The sequence below is a fragment of the Lonchura striata genome, chromosome 6 (genome assembly GCF_050655825.1).
Source record: "Lonchura striata isolate lonStrDom1 chromosome 6, ASM5065582v1, whole genome shotgun sequence".
NCBI classification, from domain to species: domain Eukaryota; kingdom Metazoa; phylum Chordata; class Aves; order Passeriformes; family Estrildidae; genus Lonchura; species Lonchura striata.
In genome coordinates, this window is record NC_140708.1 from 38406669 (window position 1) to 38433359 (window position 26691).

General features: G+C 43.5%; 1 protein-coding gene across 2 annotated transcripts in view; it reads right to left on the bottom strand.

The window, feature by feature from the left end:
• Positions 1 to 2494: 2494 nt before the first annotated feature.
• C6H10orf90 (chromosome 6 C10orf90 homolog) overlaps positions 2495 to 26691 on the bottom strand; it is a 95396-nt gene continuing 71199 nt past the window's right edge. For both annotated transcript variants that reach the window (XM_085582975.1, XM_031505288.3), the window contains exons 4-9: positions 15478 to 15750; positions 13367 to 13599; positions 12159 to 12354; positions 5203 to 5266; positions 3613 to 3712; positions 2495 to 3460 (exon numbers count right to left, since the gene is read on the bottom strand). In XM_085582975.1, the coding sequence (XP_085439101.1) occupies positions 3422 to 3460; positions 3613 to 3712; positions 5203 to 5266; positions 12159 to 12354; positions 13367 to 13599; positions 15478 to 15750 (905 nt within the window). In that variant the 3' untranslated portion in view covers positions 2495 to 3421. The remainder of the gene's footprint in view (positions 3461 to 3612; positions 3713 to 5202; positions 5267 to 12158; positions 12355 to 13366; positions 13600 to 15477; positions 15751 to 26691) is intronic.

Genomic DNA, 26691 nt, shown 5'->3' on the forward strand with positions numbered 1-26691 from the left:
GGAACCCTCAGTCCTTTACACTACAATGACTCCCAACCCTTAAGGAGGTTTTTCTGTCAGCTGAGATTAATGATGTCAGCAAGCAAACAAACACCACGTCCTGCACACCTCCAACACCCATGTGGGCTTGATTTCCACTCCTGCAGAATTCCAACCCTGTGGGGAGCTTTTGTGCTTGGCAAGGACAATGCCAAGGCAATGTGCTGACACATCCACACAGGCTCTGTGCCTGAATGCCCCCAAAACTTCCCAAATCTCCCCCAAACCAGCGCTGTTAGAAATCCTGACGTGTCCCTCCCAAAGGCACAGCACCAAGACCCACAGAACTTGAACTCAATCTGCAAATTTCTCCAACAGGAAGGAAAATTCCAGCTTGACAAGGGTGGGTGACCTCCAATTTTCCTGTTATCTGCTGGCAAATGGGCTCTTTGAAGAGTCTGCAGGGCCAAAGGGAGATCCCACCACTTTTTCCCTAACTCTGAACTTCCTAAAGCTGATGTCTCTTTGTCCAGGCTATTCCTGTTTTCCTGAAATGACATTTTCCTGCACAGTCCATTTTCCATCACAATGATTGGATTGTAGAGCTGCAATGAATGCCAGAATTGTTTGCTGGATACATTACCAGATAACTTTTTTTTCCCTCAAGCCCAGAAAGAGAAATTAGGTTTGCAACAGAGATAATTTTTGGTTTTCTGAAGCACAGGTTTTGTACCATGTAAAACATTCCCAGACAGTGATTTGCATCATGCATTTTCCTCACTAGTTTATTTGTACAAAAGAAATTCCACCTCCGGCTGCCACAGATTTGTCCTGCAGGTTTTAAAAATCGTGTTTAGAGAAAATAAAAACACTTGGAAATAACCCTTTTACAAAGCCAGAGGATTTTTTTTTTTTTCCTTTTGGTTGATGCACTTGGCTTCATGCTGTGAGCCAGAGGAGCTGCTCCTGAGCCAGGGGAGGATGCAGGAGGTGAATGTTGTACCCTGTCCCCAAGGAGGGAGAGGAAACCAGGCCAGTGGAGGTGTCATTCCCTGCTCAGGGCATTCATGGTGGTGCCAAGGGGTAAAATCCCACCTGAAGCCTGTGCTGCTCTTCCCAGGAAATGCTCACACGGTTCATTTCCTCACGAGGATCACCTGGCTGCCCCGATTTCCAAGGAGGATCAGTTCCCTTGCTTGACATTCCCAGTCAGAGGTGGGAAGCATGTAAAATACATGCATTTATTTGCATGGATTTACATATGGGCATGGAGTAGGGACATGCTATGGCATGGAGATGAACGTTCCTCCCCCTTGAGTCCTCATTCTTTGGTTTTTTGACTTCAGGGAAATGCAGCTTTGCTTCATCAGGTCACTGTGGCCAGTAGATGAAACCATCTCCCTTGAATTCCTGGTAATCCTGCAGGACAAATGCCTGATGCCATGGGAAACACTCTCATTCCCACTGAGGAAGATCCTGTCTCTTCCTCTCTGCCAGAGAAGAAGTGGGAAAGGTTTCTGTGCTCCCTTCAAGTGTCAGTCCCAGCCCAGGGGACATCCCTGACCTGGGAGTGATTATTTTGCTGTGTTCTCCATGGATACCAAACTCCAAATGTTTTCTCTCCATGCCAAAATCTCTTGCTGTGGCTTTAGGGTGAGACTCCAGGCAGGCCTAAGGGCATACACTAAAGCAGGGTGAAATGTAAATAACATTCTTCTATTTCCCAGATGTGCAGGAAATAATGCACCTGAGGGCACAGACCTGATGAACCAAAGCTGCATTTTCCTGAAAAAAAAAAAAAAAAATCCTAAAAATCAGACTCAAGGGGGAGAAACGTTCACTTTTTACTGAAATAAAAGAGAATCTGGGCACTGATTCTGTAGGAAATGTCTCTGGTCATAGTGAGCTACACTGGATGAAAGCTTGAAAGAGAATCTTTGGTGTCCCTTTTCTGATTCCACTTGGAGTCATCTGTGGTCCAGCCTTGGCTTTGGTTTCCAGAATGACTTCCTTGGTTAAAAAGGTGTTTTTCAGGGAAAAATGCTGGCAGGTCCTTCCTCACTGCCTTACCTTCCACCTCCTCTCCCAACAGATTGAACTGCTGATGACTTTTTGAGGATCTGGAATATATTTGTTCAACAGATCTCCGTCTTCTCGGCAAGCAAAAATTACCATTGTTATTCCTACATTAAGTGGGAAGCTGAAACACAAAAAGGCAAAATAATCCAACAGAAACAGAGCACAAAACACCCCAGGTCCCTGTGTCCAGCACAGGTCACCCAGCTGGAGGTTATCCCAGTGGCTCACAAACATCCCTCTTCCAAAAAATCCTGACCTTGCATCTCAGCCTGGATTAGGAAAACAAAGCAGAACCATCAAAGGCCAAATTCCAGCCTCATTCAAACCCCATCTCAAACTCTCTGCAGCAAAATTTAACACTTGCAGTGATTTTTAGGGGCAGTGGTTTTTTTTTCCCATGGGATTTGTGGGTACAAAGGCACAACTTCTCAGGCAGTTTCAATAATTGTGTTTTATTTAACAGCACCAAATAAAAACACAGCACTTGGATCAATATTATCCTCATGCTTTATTCCATAAATAAACTCCATTGGTTTGTGAGCTGCTTGTTTTTACTTCCAACATGTACAAATAAAGATTTAAATATTTTTTTGGAGGAAACGTGACAGCTGGTTTGAGTTCTGCACGTCTTGATGCAAACATCCTTCTTGGCACCACTCCTTCATCTGCCATTTCTAGAAACACTTTGTGCTCACAGAAGTGGAGTAAAACGTAAGTTACAATGAAAAACGTGAAAAAAAGTGTTATAAACAAATATTTAAATATTGTTTTTTAATGGGAGAGCTCGCTAGGTTGTTTCACTCTATGAACAGGAATGGAGTTCTTCAGAAAGTTGAAATATTGGTCCCCTTTGGAATGTTAAGTATTAATGTGAAACTGCTGTTGCTCTGATGATGTGGTAATGCTATTTCAACTGGTTCCTAAACATAACAAATAAGAGTTTTCTTCAAGGATTTAACTCACAGGAAATCAATTAAGAAAATACTTCAGAGAAATAAGTTTTTTACGTCTTATAAACACTGGGCTATTGCTACAGAGAAGTGTACTTTTTAAAAAAAGGATTAAGATAAATAATACCCCTGTAATGCAGTATTTGCATTAAAAATTCTTAAAATTATTTCCTCTGGGTAAAATGACCAAAAGGTGATGCTCTGGGACAGCTGTGCTCCCTTTTAGGCTGTTTTTGATTACTTGAAAGTTGCCTTAAAATTTCAATTGAAACATAAATGATCTTTCTTTATACAAAGAGCCAAAGATAAGAAAAATACCTCCAGGTAATTGAGATAACAGTTAATTTTATGGCTTATCTAGAAGTCAAAGGCATTCAAGATCCAATTAGGATGATGAGAAAGAGGCTCCTTTGTCACTCTGTGTTTCTGTGAAGGAGCTGGTCCAGTAATTGCTAGAGAAAAAAAATACAAAAGTGCTTTAAAATACTGTTAAAATCCATCAGGTGATAGAAATGTTTAGTGATACAGGAGGTGAGGTGGAGTTGGCATCCCAGATTTCAAATTTAATGTGTCCATTTGCTCAGAAACAACAGGAAATCCTCACCTTTTTAAACATCTCCACACGCAGCCTGTTACTCTGGATGATGATCCGCTTCTGTTTCTCCTCTTGTTTCTTTTTAACCTCAGGTAAATTGTCATAAATCCTGTCAGGAATTCAGAAAGCAGAGTTCATGTCATCCCCGGGGCTCACAAATAATTAATTTTTCCTGTAGGGAATGTTTGCCTTCCATGCAGCACTTGTAATGGGCATCTCTAAGTATTTAAATTTGATTTATGGCATGGGAATGATAAATTATTAATAGTCATAGTTTGATATGAAATCTGGCTGGTTTTCAAATCTTGCTGCAAATTCTGATTTTGGAATAAAAAAAGTAAAGAAAGAGATGAGATGAGTTAATTTCAAAACAGTAGCTTCTAATGAGCTCAGTGAACTTCGTTTCAATTTCTAGCAACAAAATTCCAACCAGAATCTGGGCTGTATACTTTTTTTTTTTTTTTTTTGTATTTATGTCACACAATTAGTATCAAGCAATCACTTTCAAGTAATTTTCTAAAATACAAGAAAAACATCATTATAAGTCTGCAAACTGTTTGCATTTTTCCACTGTCATTAGGAACGCTTTTTACCAAGGACAACACAATCTTTCCAGTCTAAAAGTAACATTAAAAAAGTGACTTCTGATCTTTTCCCATTAAAATCAGTGATAAAAGTCCCAGGATTTGGAAGAGAAAGCAGAACAATCCTGGTTTTGCACTGATGCCTTGTGAGGCTGCCCTGGAGCAGAGCCTGGGCAGAGTCACAGAATAAAGCAGGGATTTATTCCAGGATCTCCTCATGGATCCACCTTGGGCAGCAGCAGAGCCCAGCCAGGGCTGCACCCAAATGACCCAAAATGGTCCCAAAATGCACGAGCGCTCCCGGGGCTCTCCCTGGGATCAGTTCTGCTCCATTGGCACCTTGGAGTTCATTGTCCCATTCCAGCTCCAGCCCAGGCAGTCCCACCCTGCTGGTTTTTCTCTCTCCAGCCCACGGTGTTTGTGCTCCTGGGCTGAGGTTTGGATCATTTGTCCTTGGTGCCCAGCTGGAGCAGGAATTGTTTTGTCTCCCTGCTCTGTGCAGAGAGCTCAGCATCCCCTGATGTGAAGCTCAGACCCTCACACTAAAGCAGCTCAGAATCTGAGAAATATAAAAGCTAAAACCTGAGGCATCAGCATGAGCACAAAGCCTCTTTAGTTCTTGGTTCTCCTCATAATATTTTGCAATTCCAGGTTCTTGAAGCAGCCTGTTTTAGCTGGGGATTGTATTTTGGAGAACAGGATTGGGACATATTTGAAAACAGAGATTAATTCCTCATGGTGCCTTCTGCAGCTTCCCTTGCATGAAGTGCAATGCAGCTAAAGATCAGATACCACATTCCTCATGATTTGCTGTCATTCCCATCCTCTGTGCCATAAAATACCCAAAGTGACCTCACTGCTTCCTTTTATGGGTGTTCAACATGAGGGACCTGCCAAGGGTTTGGTTTTTATGCCGTGGCTGCCCCATGGTGTTCAAAGGGCAGGGCTGCCCAAACCTGAGGTGATAGAGCAGAGAAAAATTCATGGACAAACTCCAAAGCAGAGGGATTTGTACCTTTTAGATCTCATGTGCATCTCCTTCTCAGGAATGACTCTCTCCTTTGGTTTGAAGAGGTTATCTGGCAGAGAGAAAATAAAGTTACTACTGGAGGGATCTGCTTTTACTGACATCTCAGATGTCATATCCCATGGAGCCACAATTTGTCATTTCTGGTTAAAGTTTTCAATGCTTAAAGCCAGATCCAAATCTCCAAAACTTCCTCACAGGTTCCTGCAAGCAGCTGCACCCTGGCTGCTCCTCAGTGTGTCAGGAGCCTGCCCCGGCACAGTCATTTCTGATTCAATTTACACCTGTTTTGCAGGGCTGTGGATAATTATCTGAGCTTTAGAAGGAGGAAAATCACATTACTCCTTCTGATCAAGTATGAAGAGATCTGTGATAATTCCAATCAGCATTTCCCTGGATACAGGAAAATAATTTCTGATCTGAGCAATTAGTGGGTCTCAGGAAAAGGAGATTTTAACATTTTCCTTGCAAAAATGAGTCCTGAAAGGGAAGGGAGGATATTTGTACAAGGTGGGAAGCCAAGAAATAAATGAGATTACTGTTGTATCTCTGTGTAAAATTCATGGAATCACAAAATGGTTTGGGTTGGGAGGGACCACGAAGCTCATCCCATTCCCACCCCGGCCATGGCAGGGACACCTCCCACTGTCCCAATGTCCAACCTGGCCTTGGGCACTGCCAGGATCCAGGGGCAGCCACAGCTGCCCTGGGAATTCCATCCCAGCCCCTCTCCACCCTCCCAGGTGGGAATTAGGAATTGGGAATTCCTAATTCCCAATCTCCCACCCATCCCTGCCCTCTGGCAGTGGGAGCCATTCCCTGTGTCCTGTCCCTCCATCCCCTGTCCCCAGTCCCTCTCCAGCTCTCCTGGAGCCCCTCCAGGCCCTGGCAGAGCTCTGAGCTCTCCCTGGAGCCTTTCCCAGGCTGAACAATCCCAAATCTCTCAGCCATTCCTCATAGCAGAGATTTTCCATCCTTCCAATCAAAATCAAGGGGAGGGAGGCTCTGAAGCCTCCTGTGCCTCAGGACTGCCTTTCCCCCCTCAGCACTTGTCTACACTTAATCATCCTTGTTAAATCTTCAGCACACACCAGCCACATGCTCGATTTGCTAGGAAAACATAATTTGTCTTTTATTTATTAGTGTTCTAACGCTCATTTGCATGTTGATTCACTTAAAAGGAATAAACACTTGGATGCTACTGCTGTCCAAATAACTCTGAAAGTGCAGAGAGAAGATTGTTTGTGACCCAGGGACACCTTCCACTATCCCAGGTTGCTCCAAGCCCCTTCAACCTGGCTTTGAACTCCTCCAGGGATGGGGCATGATGACAATTGATCATTCCAGACCTTTGTGTGTAGCCACCAGAACAGGAAAAACCTCATCCAGGGATTTGCAGACCCACTTCCTATCCCATATACAGCATGATAAACTGATAAAATGTATTTCTCCTGCAAGTCCCTCAGCCAGGGTGGTCTCTATTTTCAATTTCTGGGAAGCAGCACAGAGGCTGGGAGCTGTGCAGGTGCTGTTGCTCCAGAATAATCCTCTCCTGCTGCCACAGAAGGGCATCAGACCCTTCTGGACAAGATATGTGCTCTGCAGGGCTTTGAAGGGATGGACTCAAAAGAGACTCTCGGGAAAATCCTCCAAGAAAATAATAAATCCACCTCGGTTATGGAAATGCCCTTTGTGAAGCAGTGTGGAGCCACGAGGTTAATTCTCATGGCCAAGCATTCCTGTAGCACTTCCCAGCTGGCTGTTTAACAGAAAAAAAAAAAAGAAAATCACATGCAAACATTGAGGCTAATCCTTGCTGGATTGTAGGATTAGGATTCAAAAGTGAAATGAGAAGTAAATATAAAAAAATTGCTAGAAATGAGAAAGTAAAAGTCAAGTGTGCATTTAAATAGTTGTTAATCCTCTACACTGAGAAGAAAGCTCATTTCAGAGGGGGAGAGCAGCAAACAGAGCTGAAATAACCTCGAGCTCATCCTGGAGACCTGACTTAAAGCTCTTTCCTACCAAGCAAAGATCAAATGGGCCACGAGGTAGACAATTCCCCTCTAAATTATGTTTCAGCTGTTCCTTATCAAAGCTCCTTACCAGATTTCATAGCTTTGGATGAATTTTGGAGAAGGGATTTCAGAGCAGACCTTCAGCACTGCCAGGGATGCAGCACAGTTAAATACAGCTTTAGACAGAGAGGAGTCACCTCGTTGGTGTTTTATTCACACCTTGTGAAACTCCTGACTTTCTGGCACTCACAAGCTGTAAATGAATGCAAATGGGTCGTCCCTGTAATATATTTTAATTAATGCTAAACTGCACCTCCAAGAGGATGAGTAACTCTCCTACTTGGGAAGTCAGTAAATATTTAGACAGAGAACAGATAAAATGATTGTGTCGGAACCAGCCCCTGACTTCCTATTTACCACTAAATCACTGGAGCACTTAAAAGAGGAAAAACAGTGGCAATATTTATCAAAGTATACACAATATAGATACAGTTTCTTCTAACATGAATGTGAATTCTGAAAGTTTGGTAGGAGCTAAAGTGTGCTTTTGAGGATGTGTGAAAAGCAAAGCACTGCTGGTGGTGAGACTCTAATTTAACTGCTCTTTTACTGAACTGAAAAAATAATTCACCAAAAACCCATTTGCACAGAGAAATCCTAGGATACAGAACACTTTTTTAAGCACGGGGGTTTTTTAAAATCAGCAGTCCCCTAAAAAATAAATTAGCCTTGAATCTAAGATAGATGTGGATGTGATGCTGAGCTCCTCGTGCCCATGGGATTTTCCTGGGAATTCATCCAGGGGATGTAAAGCAGTGCCTACACCCAGGGGTGCTGCCCAAACTTTGCACATCCCCTGTCAGTGACTTCATGCACTGAACTGCTCCAGCTGCAGCCTGCACATGAGGTTTTGGTGTTATTTACACAAAATGCAATAACCCCCGAGTTAAGGGTTCAGGGTAAGGCTGCCTGGCTCCTACTCACCCCACAGAAATCCTAAAGCTCACAAGTGCTCCTTGCCCCAACAGCACCCATAGGAAGGTGGTTCCCAGATTCTCCAGCTGTTCAGGTCTCTCCTACTACTACTGAGACTTCTGACCCTCCTCAATATTTCATTTTTTTTCTGGAGAACATTACTAATATGTCTAGAAAGCTGTAAAGTTGAGAGGTTTGTGGAAACATTTTCATATTAGAATAATTTTGAGAATGTTGCTGGAGATTTCAGTCCTTTCTATCCAAATTATACTTAAATATTCATGGATTTTATCCAGAAAAACAAAAATATTTGCATCTCACCTGGCCTTCTTAAATCTTTCCAGTATCATTAGAGCATTAGAGCATATCATCCTAAAAACTTTTTTTCCCTCAAAAAATCAGCAGCTTTTGATGAAGGTGTGGCAGAGTTTATATTAGTTTAATAATATCTTCAAAACAGATCATTCCTCTTCCCAATTCCATTACCTGACTGCAGCTTAGACTTTATTCAGAGCTGCCAGCCAAAAAAAGCCAAAAGAATGAGTGCCACTATTAAAAGTTTGAATGGGGAAAAGAGAACTGGGAAATGACCCCAAATAAATGACCCAAATAAAGGGACAGCTGAGCACCAATGTGAAAGCCACAGGATTATTGCAAATTTCTCTGATTGCCACCTTCTCCTCCCTCAGTCCAAACAAAAACCTCCCTGGCACAGGACTGCTGGAGAAACCCAGCCCTGGAAAATCAAAAAAAAAACCCCAATCCTTGTGGATGTGACAGCCTGGTCAGAGAGGGAGAAAACTCGATATGTTTTCCCAGGATTGGCTTGTGAGAATTTAGGGAGTTGAAGATAAAGAATGATAGCTTGTTATTCTAAACAGCCTGCAGGCATTGTTTTCCTACTCTCTGTTTTCCTGGTTTTCCCCAAAGATTGTTTATCAGAAAGGTGTTTTTGTTAATTAGCAATCAGGTGACTTGTATTGATTGACTGACCAATGTGGTCTGTCGGTATCAGCACAGTCTATATAAAACTGTATAGAAAACAGTCTAATCCCTATAAAAGAGGGGTTTTCAAAGCAAAGTGAGATGCTGTGCAAACCAGCCTTCTGGTGAGTCTGTGTCCTTCCTCACTCAACAGTGACAATCCTCATCCTCCAGTTCCAAAAACACTTTTGGGACAGGTTTGGAAGCACGACTGAGGGGATATAAATTATTTCCAAGATATTACCCAAGATCGAGGGTTTGGATGCAAACCCAGAGGAGTTCAGCAGGCTCCAGGGTGGGGTTGAAGGGTAACCTTCAGCTCCTCTGGCCAATCCCAAAGAACAACCAACCCCTCCAAGGACAGGAAAAGGCAAGGTGGGCAAAAACCCCAAACGTGCCTGAGAAATTGCGTCCAACCTCCCAAAGTGCCTGTGCACACCAAGATCACAGGGCTGTTCATTATGCAGATTTAAAGGGCCATAAACAGCTGGTAGTCCTGTCACTGCAGTAATTACATTACGGTTTTGGAGATTTAAATGCAGTTATTTGAACATTGTTTCTATTCAGCTCGTCACAGTGGGATCTCTAATTTGTTAGACACAGTCAACAGCAGAGTTGTCTATCTTGGACTAATTAGCACGCTCAAAATTTAGCGGTGCCCATTACCCAGCACAAAGGCTGCCTGAGAGTTCTGTGCAGGTTCTGTGCTTCCAAAGAGCCCTCGTGATGATAAAACCTCGTGCAGGATAAACATTTTCATTTTCCTCAGATTACTTGCAGCGTTTTGTAAAACCCCGCTCGTGAAGGACAATTAAAAAGTGGCAAACAACTCAGGGTTTTGAGGATGGGAAGGTAAATGGGAACTGCACAGATGTTGGTATTTATATGGAAATTATGCTGAATGCCAATTATTTCTTTCTCCGACAAGAAACTGAAGTTGTAACAACACTGTCAAAACACAGGGAAACCCTGCTAGTCAATAATTTCATGTTATCAATAAAGATGTTTTAGGCTTATAGAATAATCTCTCTGGGAGAGAGAAAAATCTCTGCAGGTCTTTTGCTCTCTGGGTGTAAAATATTTTAATGGAATCAAAGTTGCAAAAGTAGAGAGAAGCACATGTACTAAACTTACTTCAGCAAACTGATCAAAACACCTTGGGCTGCAGTTTAGGCCCCATTTCCACCTGAATAAAAGCAGGCACCCACCTCTCCCCATCCTGGGCCACCCTCCTGGGTGGGTGGTGGAACCCTGGCTGCTGGCAATTTTGGACTTTCTCAACTAACCCCCAAGAGAACTCTGCATTTGACCTGAGGCCATGGAGAAGGCTTCCAAAATTGAATAATAGAACTGAGATTATGCGTGTGTCGTTTGAATAGAAGTGTGTAAAATCACCTAGTAGAAAATGTAGAGTTTAAATTTTTAGAATATAGTAATATATATATAAAACAAGACAGAAGTTTTAAGACAGAAACTAGTTCTTCTTCTTTACCTTCTTCATAAGTTTAAGTAGTATTGTGTAATTAAATAAAAAGTCCACATTACAGAGCACAAATAGTTATTAAGATAAGCTACAGAAACCAAAGATTCTCTCTAGGCAAATTTACCTTTAATGACCAACCACTAAAAGATGGAAATAGTTGTTAACTTCAATAATTAATGAATATATTTCAATATTATGATTTTATTACTCATTAAACAAGCATAAAGTTTAAAACTTCATTATTATTTGAGGAGAAGTAGGCTTAGCCTTTCATATTTTGTTTCATAAATTATTTGCGGAGTGGTTTGGGGGATTTTTAAAGATGTTCAGACAGAAGTGGGAGATTTTTACCACTTCCTCTAAGAGAGATGACAAACTCCTGGCGTGCTGCTGGCAGAGCTCACAGAGTCCTCACACTGCACAGCCCTGAGAGATCTGATTCCAGGTAAATTAACTTGGATCATGGAAATGGTGAATTCATTCTATTCAGCCTTTAAGATAGAATTCATGCTTTGTGCTGTGTTTCCTTATGTTTATTTAGCTCTCACTGTAAAGACCCAGTAGGAAGTTGGAATTCTCCAGGAAACTCCAAGAGCCCTGAAATGGGGCTGCACCCACTTCTCCTGCATTCCCCAGGCAGCCAAAAAACCCTGTTTGTGTTTCCCTGGGTTGAGGACATCAAATATTCCCTTCCCTGCATCTTCCAGGTGTCTTTGTTAGTTTGTTTAATCTTTTCAATTAATTTACTTTTCAGCAGAATAATGTATCTTCAAGCAGCCACAGATTTAAAACCAAGATGTAAAGAGGAACGCCAATCAATCAAATAAATCTTTGTTCTTTAGTCAACTGAGTTAATGAACATCCAGATGGCAATTAAAAAAAAAAGAAAAAAGAAAATAAAAAGAAAAGCAATTTGTTTTACATCTTAAGCTTAGATAACATTTACAGAGGTGTTGTGTGGGCTGTGAGGGAGAGAAGGGTTTCCCTCATGGGGGGTTGAGGCTGTTTGCCACAACCTAATCAGCTTTAATTAGGAAATCACAGAGTTTTCATGCCTTGATGCAGCAGGGCTGTGCAGACCAGAGCTCTTCCCCAGCTCTGGGATTTCTGACACAAGTGGCAGATCCACACCTGCAGCTGGGGCTCCTTCCCAAATCCCACCTGTCCCCAGACTGGTCATTCTGTCAGCTGGGAGAGGATGAAATGTCATTTATTGCCATGTCCCCATGAGCAGCAGCAGCTGAAGAACACAACTGCGTGTGACAATGACAAAAAGTCCCCAGGGAGCTGCCACAGAGCACAGGAAATTCCTCATCCCCACTGACCCATCTCTGAGCTGCTGGGAATTCCTGCCAGGAGCATCTGCACCGATGCTGGAGAGTGAACCGGGAGCAGCACCTCTCCTGTTTCTCCCCAATTTCATTTGGAAATTCCATCCACGACTTCCAAAGGCAGCCACGGACCTGCTGCTGCTCACAACTCACCACTGAGCGGGTCAGGGATGGTGAATTGCTTCTTCTTGCTGGAAGTGGAGGTGGAGAGCTTGGGAGCCAGAGCTCGGGGGGTGCCTGGGGGAGCCTCCCTGTGCTGGGCCCTCCTCAGCTGCACCATCAGCTCCAGCCTCCTCAGCCTCTTCTGGGAGCGGGAGATGAACTCAGGGTTGTGGATCTCCAGGGCTTCCTGCAGGAACAGAGAAGCTGCTTTGTGCCCTCCTGAGTCGAAGGGAGGAAAAGGTGTGATGGGCATAGGGCTGAGTTTGGTTAGAGATGGTTAAAGTGATGAAAATGAGTCTGGGTTTGGGTTGGAAAGGACTTCAAAGCTCATTCCACCCCCTGCCATGGGCAGGGACACCTCCCACTGTCCCAGGATGCTCCAAACCCTTTCAACCTGGCTTTGGGCACTGCCAGGGATCCAGGGGCAGCCACAGCTGCTCTTGGCACCTGTGCCAGGGCTGCCCACCCTCCCAGGGAACAATTCCTGCCCAATATCCCATCCATCCCTGCCCTCTGGCAATGGGAAGCCATTCCCCCTCTTCCTGTCAAGTTTATACATCTCTATGTTTCAAATTACATATTTTTACATCCAAATTCAAGTTCTTGATGTTTTGCCTGTTTCCTTTTCTCACCCCATCACCGAAGCAACTCGTCACTGACAGTTCACAAGCTTTCCTGTTTATTTAGATTGTCAGATCGCTCCATGGCTGATCCAGAAAGAAAACACTTCCCAGTCAAAGGCTGCTTCAACATTTAGGAATGTCTTAAGACAGAGGAAAGGAGCAGAGGTGGGTCTGCAGCATGTGCAGGACGAAAAGGCAGGGAAGTCCATCAGCTGCTGGTACCAGCCTGGGCCATGTCCACAGCTACAGCTGGTGCTGGAAGTGCCAGGCACTTGGGAAACTGGGAATTTATAAATTCCCAAACTCTTAGCAAGCTTCCCCACAGGAACAGCAGCTGCAGCTCAGAACAAAGAGCCTGGACAACCAGACAACCAAGCAAGTTCTGGCAGTGCATACAAACTGCCAAAACTTCACTAGAAAGGGAAAAAATCAAGGAATGTGAACTTCTGCCCTTAACAAGTTCCCAGGAAGCAATCACCATCCATGGGGGAAAAGGGGAGAAAAGGGAAAAAAGGGGGGGGGAAAGGAAAATTAGCAGGAAAAAAGGGGAAAAAGGGGAGAAAAAAGATGCTTTACCCGCAGTGTCCGTGGGACTGTTGGAGTTTGCTCCAGCTGGGAGCTGGATCCTGGCCAGGTGAGCAGGTTTTTCTCCCAGGTCACACCTGGAGAGAGGGCCCTGGGCAGTGTCACCGTGGGCAGTGTCACCGTGGGCAGTGTCACCGTGGGCAGTGTCACCCTCCTGCCTCCCCGCTCGTCCTGTGCCTCGAGCTCCTTCGCTCTGTCCCTCGGAGCTGGGGATTCAGAATTGCCTTGGAGAGATTTAAAAGTTCGTTAGGAGTGCATGGCTAATTTTTTATTGGATTCTCCACCTCATTAGACAGAGAGGGCAATTCCTGAAATAAGAAAGCCAGGCTGTTATTAATAGGCCTCATTAGGCAGAGGAGATCAGATCTAATGGTGGCTGCCCTGTGACACCCGGAGTGTCTCTCACATTATCCAGACCTCACATGGGAGGAAATCACAATTAAAACTCCAGGACACTCAACTCTCTTTGCTGGTGCTTCCCAAAATTTGTGCCATGGAAAGCCAGGGATATCTTGCTGTGACCTGCAGTTGGAATTCATTCCAATTTATTGCAGAAAATACCAGATTGCTATGGGTTTTAACCACAAATCATTTCCCTTTCACCACACTGAGCCTTTCATCAGCACCACTGGCTTTTTTTTTTTCCTTTGTTTTTAATCCAGTTTACTTTCTGTCACTCCTACAGATCTGTTAGCCAGTGGAAAAGCTCCATTAAAAAAAAATCAACAAAAGGTTATTGTGTATTATAGGGCATTATTATGAAAGCTGTCAATTGACATTAAGAAAAAGATATTATTTTCTACGCTTATAATTAAGTTTTAATGCTCACTGACTGATACTCCCTGCACAAATTAGGACCAAAAGAGGCTGTGTGCTCAAAAATCAGATTCTTATTCAGAGGACAGAACAAATCCAAAATAACAAAGGAACTTCGGAAGGGCTCCATATGAACTGTTTGAAAAGTCACACTGGAGTGCTCCTTTCTTGCCAAATAATTTGATTTCTAGAACTAAATATCTGGGAATAAAGCCCGTTACTGTTTTATTTCAATTTTTGGTTACAATAAACTTAAAATATTTTCCTCTTTATGACATATTGTACATATTATATTGTACTTAAAAAACATATTAAAAAGATCTGCGTTGGGTACATTTGCCTTATAAAAATCTGAAATGTATTTCCTCCCTAACACTGTTCTCACCAACATTTTGGAATAAACCTTGAAACCTGTGAACATGAAATTAAATTCCTCCCTAAGCCAGGTTTACAGAGGTGTGGATTAAGTTGGGCTTTGCCAGATCTCAGTGGATGCTTCACTTTTGTAAAACAAAGTTGCTTTCAGTTAGGGGAATGCCATGATTTAACCTCAGGCACTGAAAACAGCATTTAGGCTTCCAAATGTCTGACATTCAGCAGCTTTATGCTCAGCGATGACAAATTTTGCCTACCTGCCTGCAAAACACTCTCTTCAGAAAAAAACAGCTGCAAGAAAAAAAGGTTCCACGACCATTACAACATTTTTAAGGAATAAGTTTCTCACAAACAAATGGATACTAAATCCAAATTAATCTCAGTTGCTTTCTGCAAAAAAATACCTGGTGCATGAATACAGCTGCTGGTGTCATCTGCATTTTAGCTGTGAGGATTAATGTTGGAAGTAAGACATCCCAGACATAGCTGAACCCAAAGAAATTATGTTTTACACACTGAAGTCTTGTTAATAATCATAGTTCAGGTAGTTGTGTCAAAAAAAAGGTTGAAGGAGTGAAAGAAAGGTATCAGAACAGAGTTGTAAAAATCTCACTGCTGGTATTACTAGGTTAGGCTGGGGCTGCTTGACTTTGCAATTTTAATGCTTTTTTGAGATTTTCTTGTGAATCTAAGCCTATCTTGGTCATTTTAATCTTGTTTTCTATTAACCATAGCAATGTATACAGTCAGATCAGCTGATTGATCTCTCACCAGATGACTCACGCTCAGCACTTAAAGCTGGACAAGAACGGCCTGACTTTCCATTATTTCACTTTTTTTTTCTTTGAGACTGATCTCATCTTATTATTGAAACCATATTCCTGACAACCACAGTAGGATTTGTACCTTACTTTTTAGGAGCTGCTTTTGCCCATGAACATTTTCCTCCCAGAGGATCCTTGATGACGCCGTTATGTTGCACACACTGCTGGAGAAGGACATTTTTGGTTTCAGGACAGCCTGTGCTTGGATCTCTTTGGATTTGGAGGTGTCTTTGGAGGGATCTGCCCAGTTGGATGAGCCATCAGGAGCAGCAGCAATGGTTTCTCTGGGGGCTGCATCTGGAAGGGAGCCAGGGGTTGTTGTGCTGCTCCTCTTCCTGCTTCCCAACAGCATTGGTGTTCCTGGCAAAAACAAAAAAACCAATCCTATAACATGGGAATTTTTTTTTTTTTCCTCAGCTCTCTAAGCCATGTAATTTTTATTGGCATGGAAGGATCCTGGAGTTGTAGGGCTGAGCAATGCCCTTCCCATCAAAAACTGTCATGGCAAAGCTTTGTGCTGAACCCTTTGGGTGCTGGCTCCAGCTGTGGCTGTGCACAGAGCCAGAACGGGGCACTGGAAATGCTGGGGGTGGGAGATGCTTCTGAGGCAACCACTCCACTGGAGAGGGGCCAAAACCCTGATCCCAAAACTTGTTAGGCCTTGGTTTTCATCACAGCCACCACTGAATCCATAACAATGACTCTGATGAGGTTTAAACAATTTCAGATCCTGGAATCCTGGAACACTTCCAATTGAAATGTATCTTAAGAGCATCCAGTGCCACCCCTGCCATGGCAGGGACACCTTAGTGATGGGCAGTGCTGGGGTGATGGTTGGACTCGATCATCGTGAAGGGTTTTTCCAACCTAAATGAATCTGTGTTTCTATGATTCCCTGTTTGACACTTCCTTATCTCCAAGTCACTCACTAAAATCAGGTCCTGCCTTGTGGGAAGTTTTCAGTTCACTTTCTCAGTCCTTAATCCACTCACAAAAGATAAGAAATATTCTTTTCCACCAAATGATGATCTCCAGTGCATTTTAGTGACCTGACTGTCTCATGTCTCTTTTTGACTCTCAAATATTTCTGAGAAAATCAGAGGCATTAAGATACAGCATTTACTGTTTTTCCCTTTCCCTGCAGTTCAGAGCTTGGAGCACAGAACCACAGAATTGTTTAGGTTGGCAAAGCCCTCTGAGATCATTGACTCCAACCACAACATCTCGAGCTCCTTTCTGTAACTGCCCATACAGTGAGGAGGAGTCAGCTCCTCAGGGGATGCTCTAGTGAGGGATCCCTAAAGATCAGCCCAAACAGAGAAAACAAACCTCATTTTTAATTCAATTTATTGAGATGAACCCCATCCAAAGCAGTTTCACAGCCCTACAGAAAATCTGGTCAAAGCAAGAGAGCTCCCAAACTCTGGGGTAGCATCCAAGCTCTCCTGCTCTCTGACAGAACTCGTTTTCCTCTGTGCTTTTCATACATCACAAATAACTCCCTTATCTTTTGTCACAACCAAGCTCTTTTCTCTGATGGAAAGAGTTTTGATGCAAATGTTCTCGAGAAACTGGACAGACTCAATTCTGTGCATCCCTTCAGAGCTCTTGCCTATCCAGGGACCTGTTCCCTGACCAATCCCATTCCTGCAGTCACACAAAAATGTCCTATGGCACAGAGAGGGGGGAAAAACACCAGGACAGATTAGTGGGGTCATGGACTCAAAGGGTGGCTGTGGGAGGAGGTAGGAACAAGCAGTGGGGTAGGAGAAGATGAAGAAAGCAGCAGGTAGCACTGAGTAACTGCAGAGCAGCAGGGGAGGAAGTCCTTTCACTCAGGCAGCCAGGAAATCCAAGCCAAGATGGATAGAGGGGGAAAAAAGGAGGAGAGCTAAGCCACAGGAAGAACCTGAATGGAAAACAGATTATCTCATTAAATCACCTTTGAAATTAAAATAGTTCACTGGCCAGCAGTAAACAGAGAAGAGAAGAAAGAGGAAAGGAGGAAAGAGTTTCTGCTCATCCATGGCAGCATCACAGTGGGAGATAATTTGCCTTCATATCAAGAAATGGTCTGTGCAGCAAATGTGTGTTGTGAAGCCAAACAGCTTCACTGTCAAATTGCTCAATTTGGGGACCCTGCTGTGTCCCCAGGAGGGTCTGTTTGCTGCTGCTGGGCTCCCCAAAATCAGCAGGAGTCATCAAGGGGGTCAAAATGGGCTGTAAGGGAGAAGGGTAGAGACCAGAGTGAAGGGAGAAGGCTCCAAGTCACATCTCTCCTCTCTAACTCAGAATATTGATCTGAACACGAGAAAGAAGAGCTCCTGGAGTATTCACACTCCATTTACTCCTAACTACCAGACTAGCTCTCCATGGGTATTGGCTTCCAAGTGTAAGTACAGAAACCTTCAAGAATGGACAATTAAGCTCCAGGAAATTTCTTACACGTTGTGCAAATGGAGAAAACCTTCTCTCCTCTCTGCACCACTTCCCTGCTAAAAGAAACTCCACCAGTGGCATCCTCCCAACAAGGCCTGGGGGATCCCTGTGAAGATGTAGATTAGGAGAGAAGGAAAAGAAATGCATGAACAAAACTAAGAATGGGGCCAAAAATTAGGAAAAGGGGATGAATGCTTCTTAGCATTTTATGATAAAAGGTTGCCTTGAGAAAGAATTTAAACACCCCCCACGATTCCTGATGAAATTCAGGAATAAAATCAACACGTCCTTCCTGCATGAAAAGTGTCTTCCTTGTGGGTCTGGATTTAATATTCTAACTAAATCTTAATCCTTATTATATTCACAGTATGGTGGGGATTTTTTTTGTGTGGTAGTTAATTAAGGTAGTAAAAAGTATGCGTCTTCTTCTTGTCTAACAGTGAAAGCAATCAGAATAATAACAGAGTCAATTTGCTAAATTCTTTCTTCTAGCTCCCTCTTGAATTAACCTTTCCCTTCCAAAGGTGCACCCAGGTGCAGCCAATCCCCAGGAAAACAGAGCAAAGCAAACCAGACAGGGGCTCCAAAAATCAACTCCCTCATCCTCAAAGCAGCTCTCAGTTACTTTAACAAACACAGATGCAAATGATATTTAGGAATAAAAAGAAAAAAAAAGAGAACAAGGCAAAGGTACTTAAAGGTAAGATCACAGTGTTTCACTCTGTACACCCTGGACCAGTTTTTAATATTCTTTGTGGGGAATTAGGACTGTTACTCTCATTAAGACTATCTGGAATTGTGTATCTAAATCCCTCCACCAACCCAGCTTGAAATATATATGCCCCACTGAGAATAGCCAGAATTGCAACTGGATGACCAGAAATAGATGTTTTTTCTATTATCCCAGCTGAGGAAAGCCTTTAAAACCAATGAACAAAGACATGCAAGTGTAATGCTTTGGGAGATATGGGAGAGCAAAACTGAAAGAAACAGAAAGCAGAATGACTCCATTAATAAAATTCAGCCAGTATAGGTTGTAGCTGTAACAGTTCAGCTGCTTATAGAAGCAAATTTAAGGAACAAAGTCATAATTACATCTGGAGAAGAGTCATTTCTGCCCTGTGCAAGAAAGATGACAACAGCTCAATTTTTAAATAATGACTTAGTGAAAACCATACCATAGAGGAGGAGTTGAAAATATTCTGTAAAACCAAGGGTAGGTTTTCAAAAGCTCCTTTAAAGAAGAAAAAAAAAAGAATCCTTGATCTTGGAGTAAAATAAGTATATTGTTTTACTGTAAAGTATCTTTTTACATTTCCCCTTCTCTCCCTTCAGGGGGTTTTGCTAATGGAAAGTGACCCTGCATTACAGCAGGTTAAACTTGAGACACTCACAATCCAGGCAAACATCCCCTGTTCCATTGTTACTGGTTTCCCCTCTCCCCCATTCCACTTTACAGCAGGATAATTCAGCTTTTCATCCTTGAATAAAACCCTCCTCCCAGTGTTGCAGCGTGGATTTTTGATGATTTGTGAGAAAGTGCTTCTTTGAAACTGGCCAAAGCTCACTTTAGCAGAGGCAGGGCTGCAAATCCTCCGTGGCCACCAAGTCAGCCCAAGAGGTGCTGGGAGGGGACACCCCGAGCTGATTCCCTGTGTGTCCCTAATGAGATCAGACATCAGCACTGGAGACAGCTTCACATTGCAGACCACCTGCTGGGGGGTTTGTTTTAATTTAATAAAAACCCCACATCCTGAGCTGCTGAGCTCTCCTGCACCTCCATGCTGGGAGCTGATGCTGCCAACACCCCAAGCAGAGAGGAGCAGGAATTAACATTCCTTAAATGTAAGAAACTTCTGCCTCCTTCAAGATTTAGACCCAGTAGTTGTAGAGACCCACACGTGCCTCAAGCAGCCATCCATAATGCCAAGCAAGACTCCAGCCTCCCTCTGACAGAGACTGATGGCTCAGCCCTTATCATGAATCAAGGGTTGGCACAGCTGGGCCACGCAATCTTAGATGTGAGCAAACAGAGCACATCATCTCAACAGCCTGGTAACCAAGAGAGATGGAAACATTGAGAGCCATGACAGCGTTATTAGTTATGCCAGGGTTTGTCAAGGGATGCAAGATAGGGTGGAGGATTTATTTCTCAGATCGCTGCCGAGGAAAAGGCATCACTTGTGATCAGTCAACAAGCTGCAGTCGGCCAGGGGTGCCACAAAATTCACCTGTTTTGAGTAGAATCCCCTCTGACCAACAATGAGACTTTTGTCCCAAACTGCCTCCTGATGCTTCTCAAATGATTCATTTGCAAGAGGCAGCATCAGCTGCTGCTCAGCATTAACATCCATGGAAACTACCTGAATTCCTGGGAATGTAGCTCTGCCCACGTTTCCTGTTCAAAATGTGATGTTTAACGAGGTCTTGATTCACCTTTCAATAAAAATCTGGATCCTGAGAAGTGGGGCTGGGCCCTGTCCTCAGCTCCATTCCCAGAATTGTCAAGATCCAAAGTCAAGGTAACTTTGCTGGCTTGAGGAGAGAGGCTCAGCCAGGCCATTTCTCCCAATGAATGTGTCATTGCACCTGTATTAATGCTTCTTCAAACAGCCCTGTCTGGTGGGGATAAAGCTTAATTATCTCAACTATATCAGTAACACCTCAAGCTAAGAGTTTAAATTAGAAAAAATTGTCTCTAGTAAAAAAGCAAAAAAGCATCTCTTTTCCCTAGCTACCTCTTTTTGGTTGATTTTTTTTTTTTAAACCATGTTGACAGCTGTGGCCGCATTTCTCAGAAGGAAGAGGCTTTCTTTTGGCAAAAGCTAATATTTGACTGTAGAAAGTTGCAATCATTTATAACAGAAAGTGTACCTAAGAGCTGTTAGTCTTCAAACCTATAATCAGTCCTAAGTAGGAAAAGCTTCTTAATGTCATGAAACAGCTTGTTTACAGAAGGCTTTGGGCAAAATTAGTGTAGTGGCTTCAGAGCAAACAATCCCAAACCCAGCTAATCACAGCCCCTAACAATCAGCCTCTCCGTGCTGAAGGCCAATTTATTTTCTCAAAGCACTTTGCAAATAATTAATTGACCTTCTCCCTTGGTGTTAAACAAGGGAATATCACTTATTTCAGAGAGGGACTGGGGACACACGTGCTGCACCCAGTCTGGCTGCCATGGAGAGTTTTGGAGGAAGGAGGATTTGCAGTGGCTGCACCAGCAAAATCCTGCAATTTAACAGCCTCCAGTTGCACCAGGGCAGGTTTGGGTTGGGCAGCAGGAAAAATTCCTTCACTGACAGAGTGGTTAAGCCCTGAAATGGGCTTCCCAGGTGGAGTCAGCATCCCTGGGAGCATTTCAAAAATAGCAGACCTTGGTGATATGGTTTAGTTGACATGATTGTGTTGGACTTGGTGATCTTGGAGAACTCTTTCCAACCTTAACGATGCTGTGAGAAGGAAACATTCCTGCCTGACACCTGCAGGACATCACCTTACACCAGGAATCAGGAGAGGGTATAATTGCAGCAGAATGTTTTAGTGGACAGCTAATAACCCACCCACATGATTTGAGGTGACTGCTCGCACCAGGGAGCTCCCAGTATCCAGCTGCTCAGCTACAGTGTTTGTATATTTTACTAGCATTTTTCCCTTTTCCCTCCCATGAGCTGGGAGAGGATGAAAGGAAAAAAATATTTACTGCTGTACTTTCGAGACATTCTCTGTAACAGCCACAGACCCAAAACCTCCGAGTTAGAAATCCATGTTTGCATTTCCAGGATGTCATGCTGGAAGCTATCAGACGCTATTGTAGTGACTCCAGGAGTAATCTGATGCAGTGTGACTTAAAAAAAAAAACGTTCAGGATGATTCAGAACATTTAAATGGTGATTTGCAGGGTAAGAAAGGCTTGGGCCACTTGGAATTCTCATCATGTCCAAGGCACCTAGTTCAGCTCCTTCTGATAATTTACTGCAGCCTGGCTGAGCCAAGGATTCATTTCACAGACTGTACAAGAGTCGTTCCTAGTTTAAACCAAGTGTGAATTAGGGGAAAATGAGGCTCTTTACTCCAGTGGCATAATGCAGTCACTGAATGCACAGAGCCCATCTCTTTTAATCATTATTTTAATGATTCTGGTATTCCGGCCCTGCTGCTGGCCCAGAGTGCTAACGAGTGACTTGTACCCTCCAGTCGTTCACTTCAAATTGTCTCACATTCTTACCAATGCTGACAGCTCAGATAGAAATGTCTCAGAACCACAGAATCATAGAATGGTGTAGGCTGGAAAGGGCCTTTAAATAATAGAATCTAAAATGGAAAATAGTGGAAGAATCAAACCCTCAGTTCTCATGTGCTGAACTTTAACTTGGATCTTCAGACAACATGAACATCTTTGGGAAAATCCAATTTAAAAGTTTCACTCATAAAAATGTGTTCTGTATCATCATTAACAGGGCAAACATACTTCTGTCTTCCAGAGAAATAATGGCCTTTCTACACAACAGCTTCATTGCTATGTTCCATAACAGAAAATTGAGCCTTTACTCCTCAAAGGGCATTTCCTGAAGGAAACTTCAACTCCAGTCAAATTATTTTATCATCACACTCTTAAACACACTAAACCAAACAAACAAACAAAAAAAAATCCACAAGAAAAGCCCAAAGAAATGAACAAACTCCAAGAAGACCCAACCATCTCTGGCTGCTCCTTACCTCAAACCACAGAGAAGTTGATAAAGAACAATTGGCTCCACAGGAAAATTATCTCAGCCAGGGTCACTGTGACATCACAGCAGTGTCACTGAAAACCAGCTTTGGCCCACACAGCCCTGAGCATCACCCTTCTCCCTTGCTGACATCACTGCCCACGGTCTCCAGAGGCAAGACAGGAGGTCACCACATCTGTCTTGCGATTTCATAAAGAAATAGTTTAAAGGAGTGGAAAATCAAAGAACACCCCTCCTGCTGATCCCTTCCTTCTCCTATACCCTTTGTCCCACTGATGATGGGGAAGGCAGCACGCCTTTGAGACAGAGAGCAAAGCTGAAGAGCTGCTACTCTAAAAAATGCAAAAGGGTCTTCCAGAAAATATGAGGCATCCCCTTCCTTCTAGAAATGAAAATAAAAACTCCAAGATAAAGAGAGCCCCCTGCTCTGGCCCATCACACAGGCTGGGGCTTGTCTCAAAGGGTGGCAGCATCTTCCAGAGTTACCTGTAACAGGATTTCCAGTTCCTCACTTGAGTTTTCAACACCTGCAAAGATTGAATACTCATTTTCTGGGGATGCAGCACATGAAGGTCACCCCTCAGTGTAACACAGACCCAGTGACACAGAACGTCTAGACTAAGCAAAATTGACAGCCTCCTCCATTTCAAATTTATCCCAGATGAAGTGAAACATCAAAGGAGCTCCTTTTAATGGGCTTTTTGGCATGTGGGCCTTTGTTCTTAACAAGTCAGCACCAGCTGCTGTGTCCATAATGCCAAGTCAGTAACATCCCCAGCCAGATTCCTGGCTGGTGTAAATCAGTGTCACTCCTCTGCAGGCAGAGATTTCAGTTGGTTGACATCAGCTGAAGATTTGGCTCCTTGTGCTTAGCAGGTGCAAGATAAGTAAAATCTCCTGTGCCATATTTCATATTTCTCCTGTCTTCACCACCAGTTCTGCTGCACACATTTGCAGGGTGGAGAGTTAATTAGCATCAGCTGGAGCTGCTCAAGTTTCTATACAATAAATTCCATATTGTCAGGAACTGCTCTCCTCTAATTATATCTTGTTCATGTATATATATATGTTTATATTTACACGCATACAAATCTTTTACTCTGGCTTATTGCATGGTGACTTTCCCATAAACAGAAGATGAGATGAGAACAGGCCACATTCCTTCATCACAGCATTTCAAATACTATTTAATTAATGAAAGTAAATATTACTTATAGCCTTCAGATTTCCTAATTGGCCCATTATGTTATCAGGTTGATATATTAGTTTAAAGGTGACCCACAAGATTTACTTGATACATAAATGTCTCAAAGCTCTTCAGTGTGTATTTAAAACAAAAATATATTTCTGCTTTGCAGGTAGCAGCTTATCAAAATCCCACAGCACCAGATGTTCTGATTTTACTCCAGTATGAGTAGGAATACACATACATGCACCAAAAAATTAAAATAGCTCTTGAAACAAATTCAAGTCTAGTTATTTACCCCTTAAAAACACACTGCTGACTTCAGCACTTGTTAATAAATAAGTTCAAGAAGGAAACAGAAGACTGTAGTCATCTGGGGCCATTCAACAAACCCAAAGCCCAGATCCCATCTCAGTTTCCTCCACTCGCTGCCTTGGGTTGTTTTAATTAAGCAAATTATGCTTTCAAGTCACCTGCCCCGCTCTTTGGGAGAAGATACAAGTGGTGCATTACTGAGTCTCTGCCGTGTCTGGATCACTGCTGGGACCACGTCCTTGCCTTCCCAAGCATTCCAGCCCTGAGTTCTGAAAGAGGAAGGCTGGCAGTGCTCCCCTGGCAGGACAGCTCCCAGGCACTGCTGGGCACCTCCATCACAGCCACCCCATTGTGCCATCCCCTCCCGAGCCGGCTCCAGCGCGGAACCTTGGAACCCTTCTGCTGGAAAAGGCCTTCCCGTGCCCTGGCCCAGCTCTGCCGAGGCCACCGTGTCCCCAGGGGCCACACACATGGCTTTTGAAGCCCTCCATGGATGGGGACTCCAAACTGCCCTGGGCAGCTGGGTCAGGCCTGGACAAACCTTTCCATGAAGGAATTTTCCCAAATATCCACCCTGAGCCCAGCCCAGGGCCGTTCCCTCTGCTCCTGTCCCTGTTCCTGGAGCAGAGCCCGACCCCCCGGCTGTCCCCTCCTGGCAGGAGCTGTGAGAGCCACAAGGTCCCCCTGATCCCCCTTTGCTCCAGGCTGAGCCCCCTCAGCTCCCTCAGAGCCTTCTCCAGCTCCATTCCCTGGACCAGTTTCGGTCCCTCAATGTCTCTCTTGTCCAAGACTGACCCCAGGACCTGAGGTCCCTCATCCGTGCCCAGAACAGGGATTGTCACTGTCCTGGTCCCGTGGCCACACTGTGGCTGATGATCACCTTATAACCCTGATATCCCTAATTTTGGGTGGCTTACATGGCAATGTGATTTATGATTTTCCCTTTTGTCATCTCCCCCCACCCTCCTAGCACATCTGGACCTCAACTCAGGGCAGTGGGATCCAGCACAGCACCCACCATCCAGACTGGATTCACTCTCCACCTTGGTTGTTATTCCTTAATATCTCTCCACATCAGTTTTGGGTATGACAACAAAACATGAACAAAAGTGTAGAGGTGAGCAGGAAATATTTTGGTTTAAAAAATAGCTGAGATGTGTGAAGGCGCTCAGGCGTGAAGTTTACTGCTATCTAAGCTCAAATGGATAAATTTAGATGTTGGCATTTATAATCTTCCCTAGAAAAGTGATCATATTGTTTAATCAAGAGGTCAAAAAGAATTTAAAATTGTCCCATTTTCTTCTTTTTTCTCCTTTTTAATAATTCAGCCTAGTGCCCAGTAGGGTAATAGATAGTGAAAGATGGATGGAGAACTAGATATTCATGGGGAATATATTCTTCATGAACGGAAGGTGAGAAATTAATATTAAAAATGTTCCTGTCTTCAGCAGAAACAAGACTAATCTTTTCATTCCTAACTTACCTTGTATTTATGAGACATCAGCTGCAGACAGGAAAGGAAATTGCAGCATTGCCTAGGAGCAGCGTTAGCAAGTTCTGACAGCTTGTTAAAAGCCGTGACCAAAGGCAGGGTGATGCACATCCATCACCCCTGGCAGGACCTCGTGGAGCTTGGCCTGGGCTGGCCCCTGGCCACAGCTCTGAGGTGGGTGGCTCGTGTGGCCCCCAGTGGGACCCTTCACACATTCCTGCAGCTGCCCAAGGGATGTGGGAATGTTGGCCACTCACTAAAAATAAACACAGTTCTGTCCTACGGCTCTGTCCTCCCACGGTTCAAGTCTGACTTCATGTATAACATGGATTTTCCAGCACTTACGATCCCATTTCTTGCCAGATAATGGAAGTAAAGGCCCAAAGCAGCAGAGCCAATAGAAGAGAAGAGTCCACAGTGGGGAAATATCATATTCCATCCATGGGATACTCTAGCATGAACCATGGCTTTGAACTCTGAGTCCCAGAGATTTGGATTTCCAAGTGTAATTCCCATCCACGAGCGGAACCCAAGATTTACATTTCATTAATAATCCTAAAGCATCCTTTTCATAATGTGGCACATGATGGAAATACATAACTCTGGAGATTACCTGGCCCGGCCTCCTGCTGAAAGAAGGGCCTTAGATTAAGTTATCCAGGTCCATGTAAAGCCAAGTCTTGAACGGCTGGATTTGGACATGAAATAATGTGAGTAATACAGTAAGTAGAGTCATCATTACTGCAGTGAAGTCACACAAAAGATTAGGAAAAAGACACTCAACTGGGCCTGTAGGAAACAGCCAACCCAGTCCCAGCACCTGTAAAGCAGAGAAGTATTTGGGTGCTTTGTCCAACTCAGAGCCTTATAAAGCAACCTATACATCCTGGAAACTGCATTTACAGATTTCATACAGAGAAGTGTAGCCTTGAAAGTAATTTTTCTTTTTTTTTTCAGCATAGTGATGTTATTACCACTTGTATTTCTGCTGGCAGGAAGCTCTTGCCTACAGCTGCAAACCAATATAAACTCCAACTTTCTGGGTCATCAGAAATGTAATGGACAAAGTGCTCTCTGCAGTTACCTCATCAAGAAGATAACTGAGTTACAGCACGAACACTGTGGCAAAACCTGTTCAC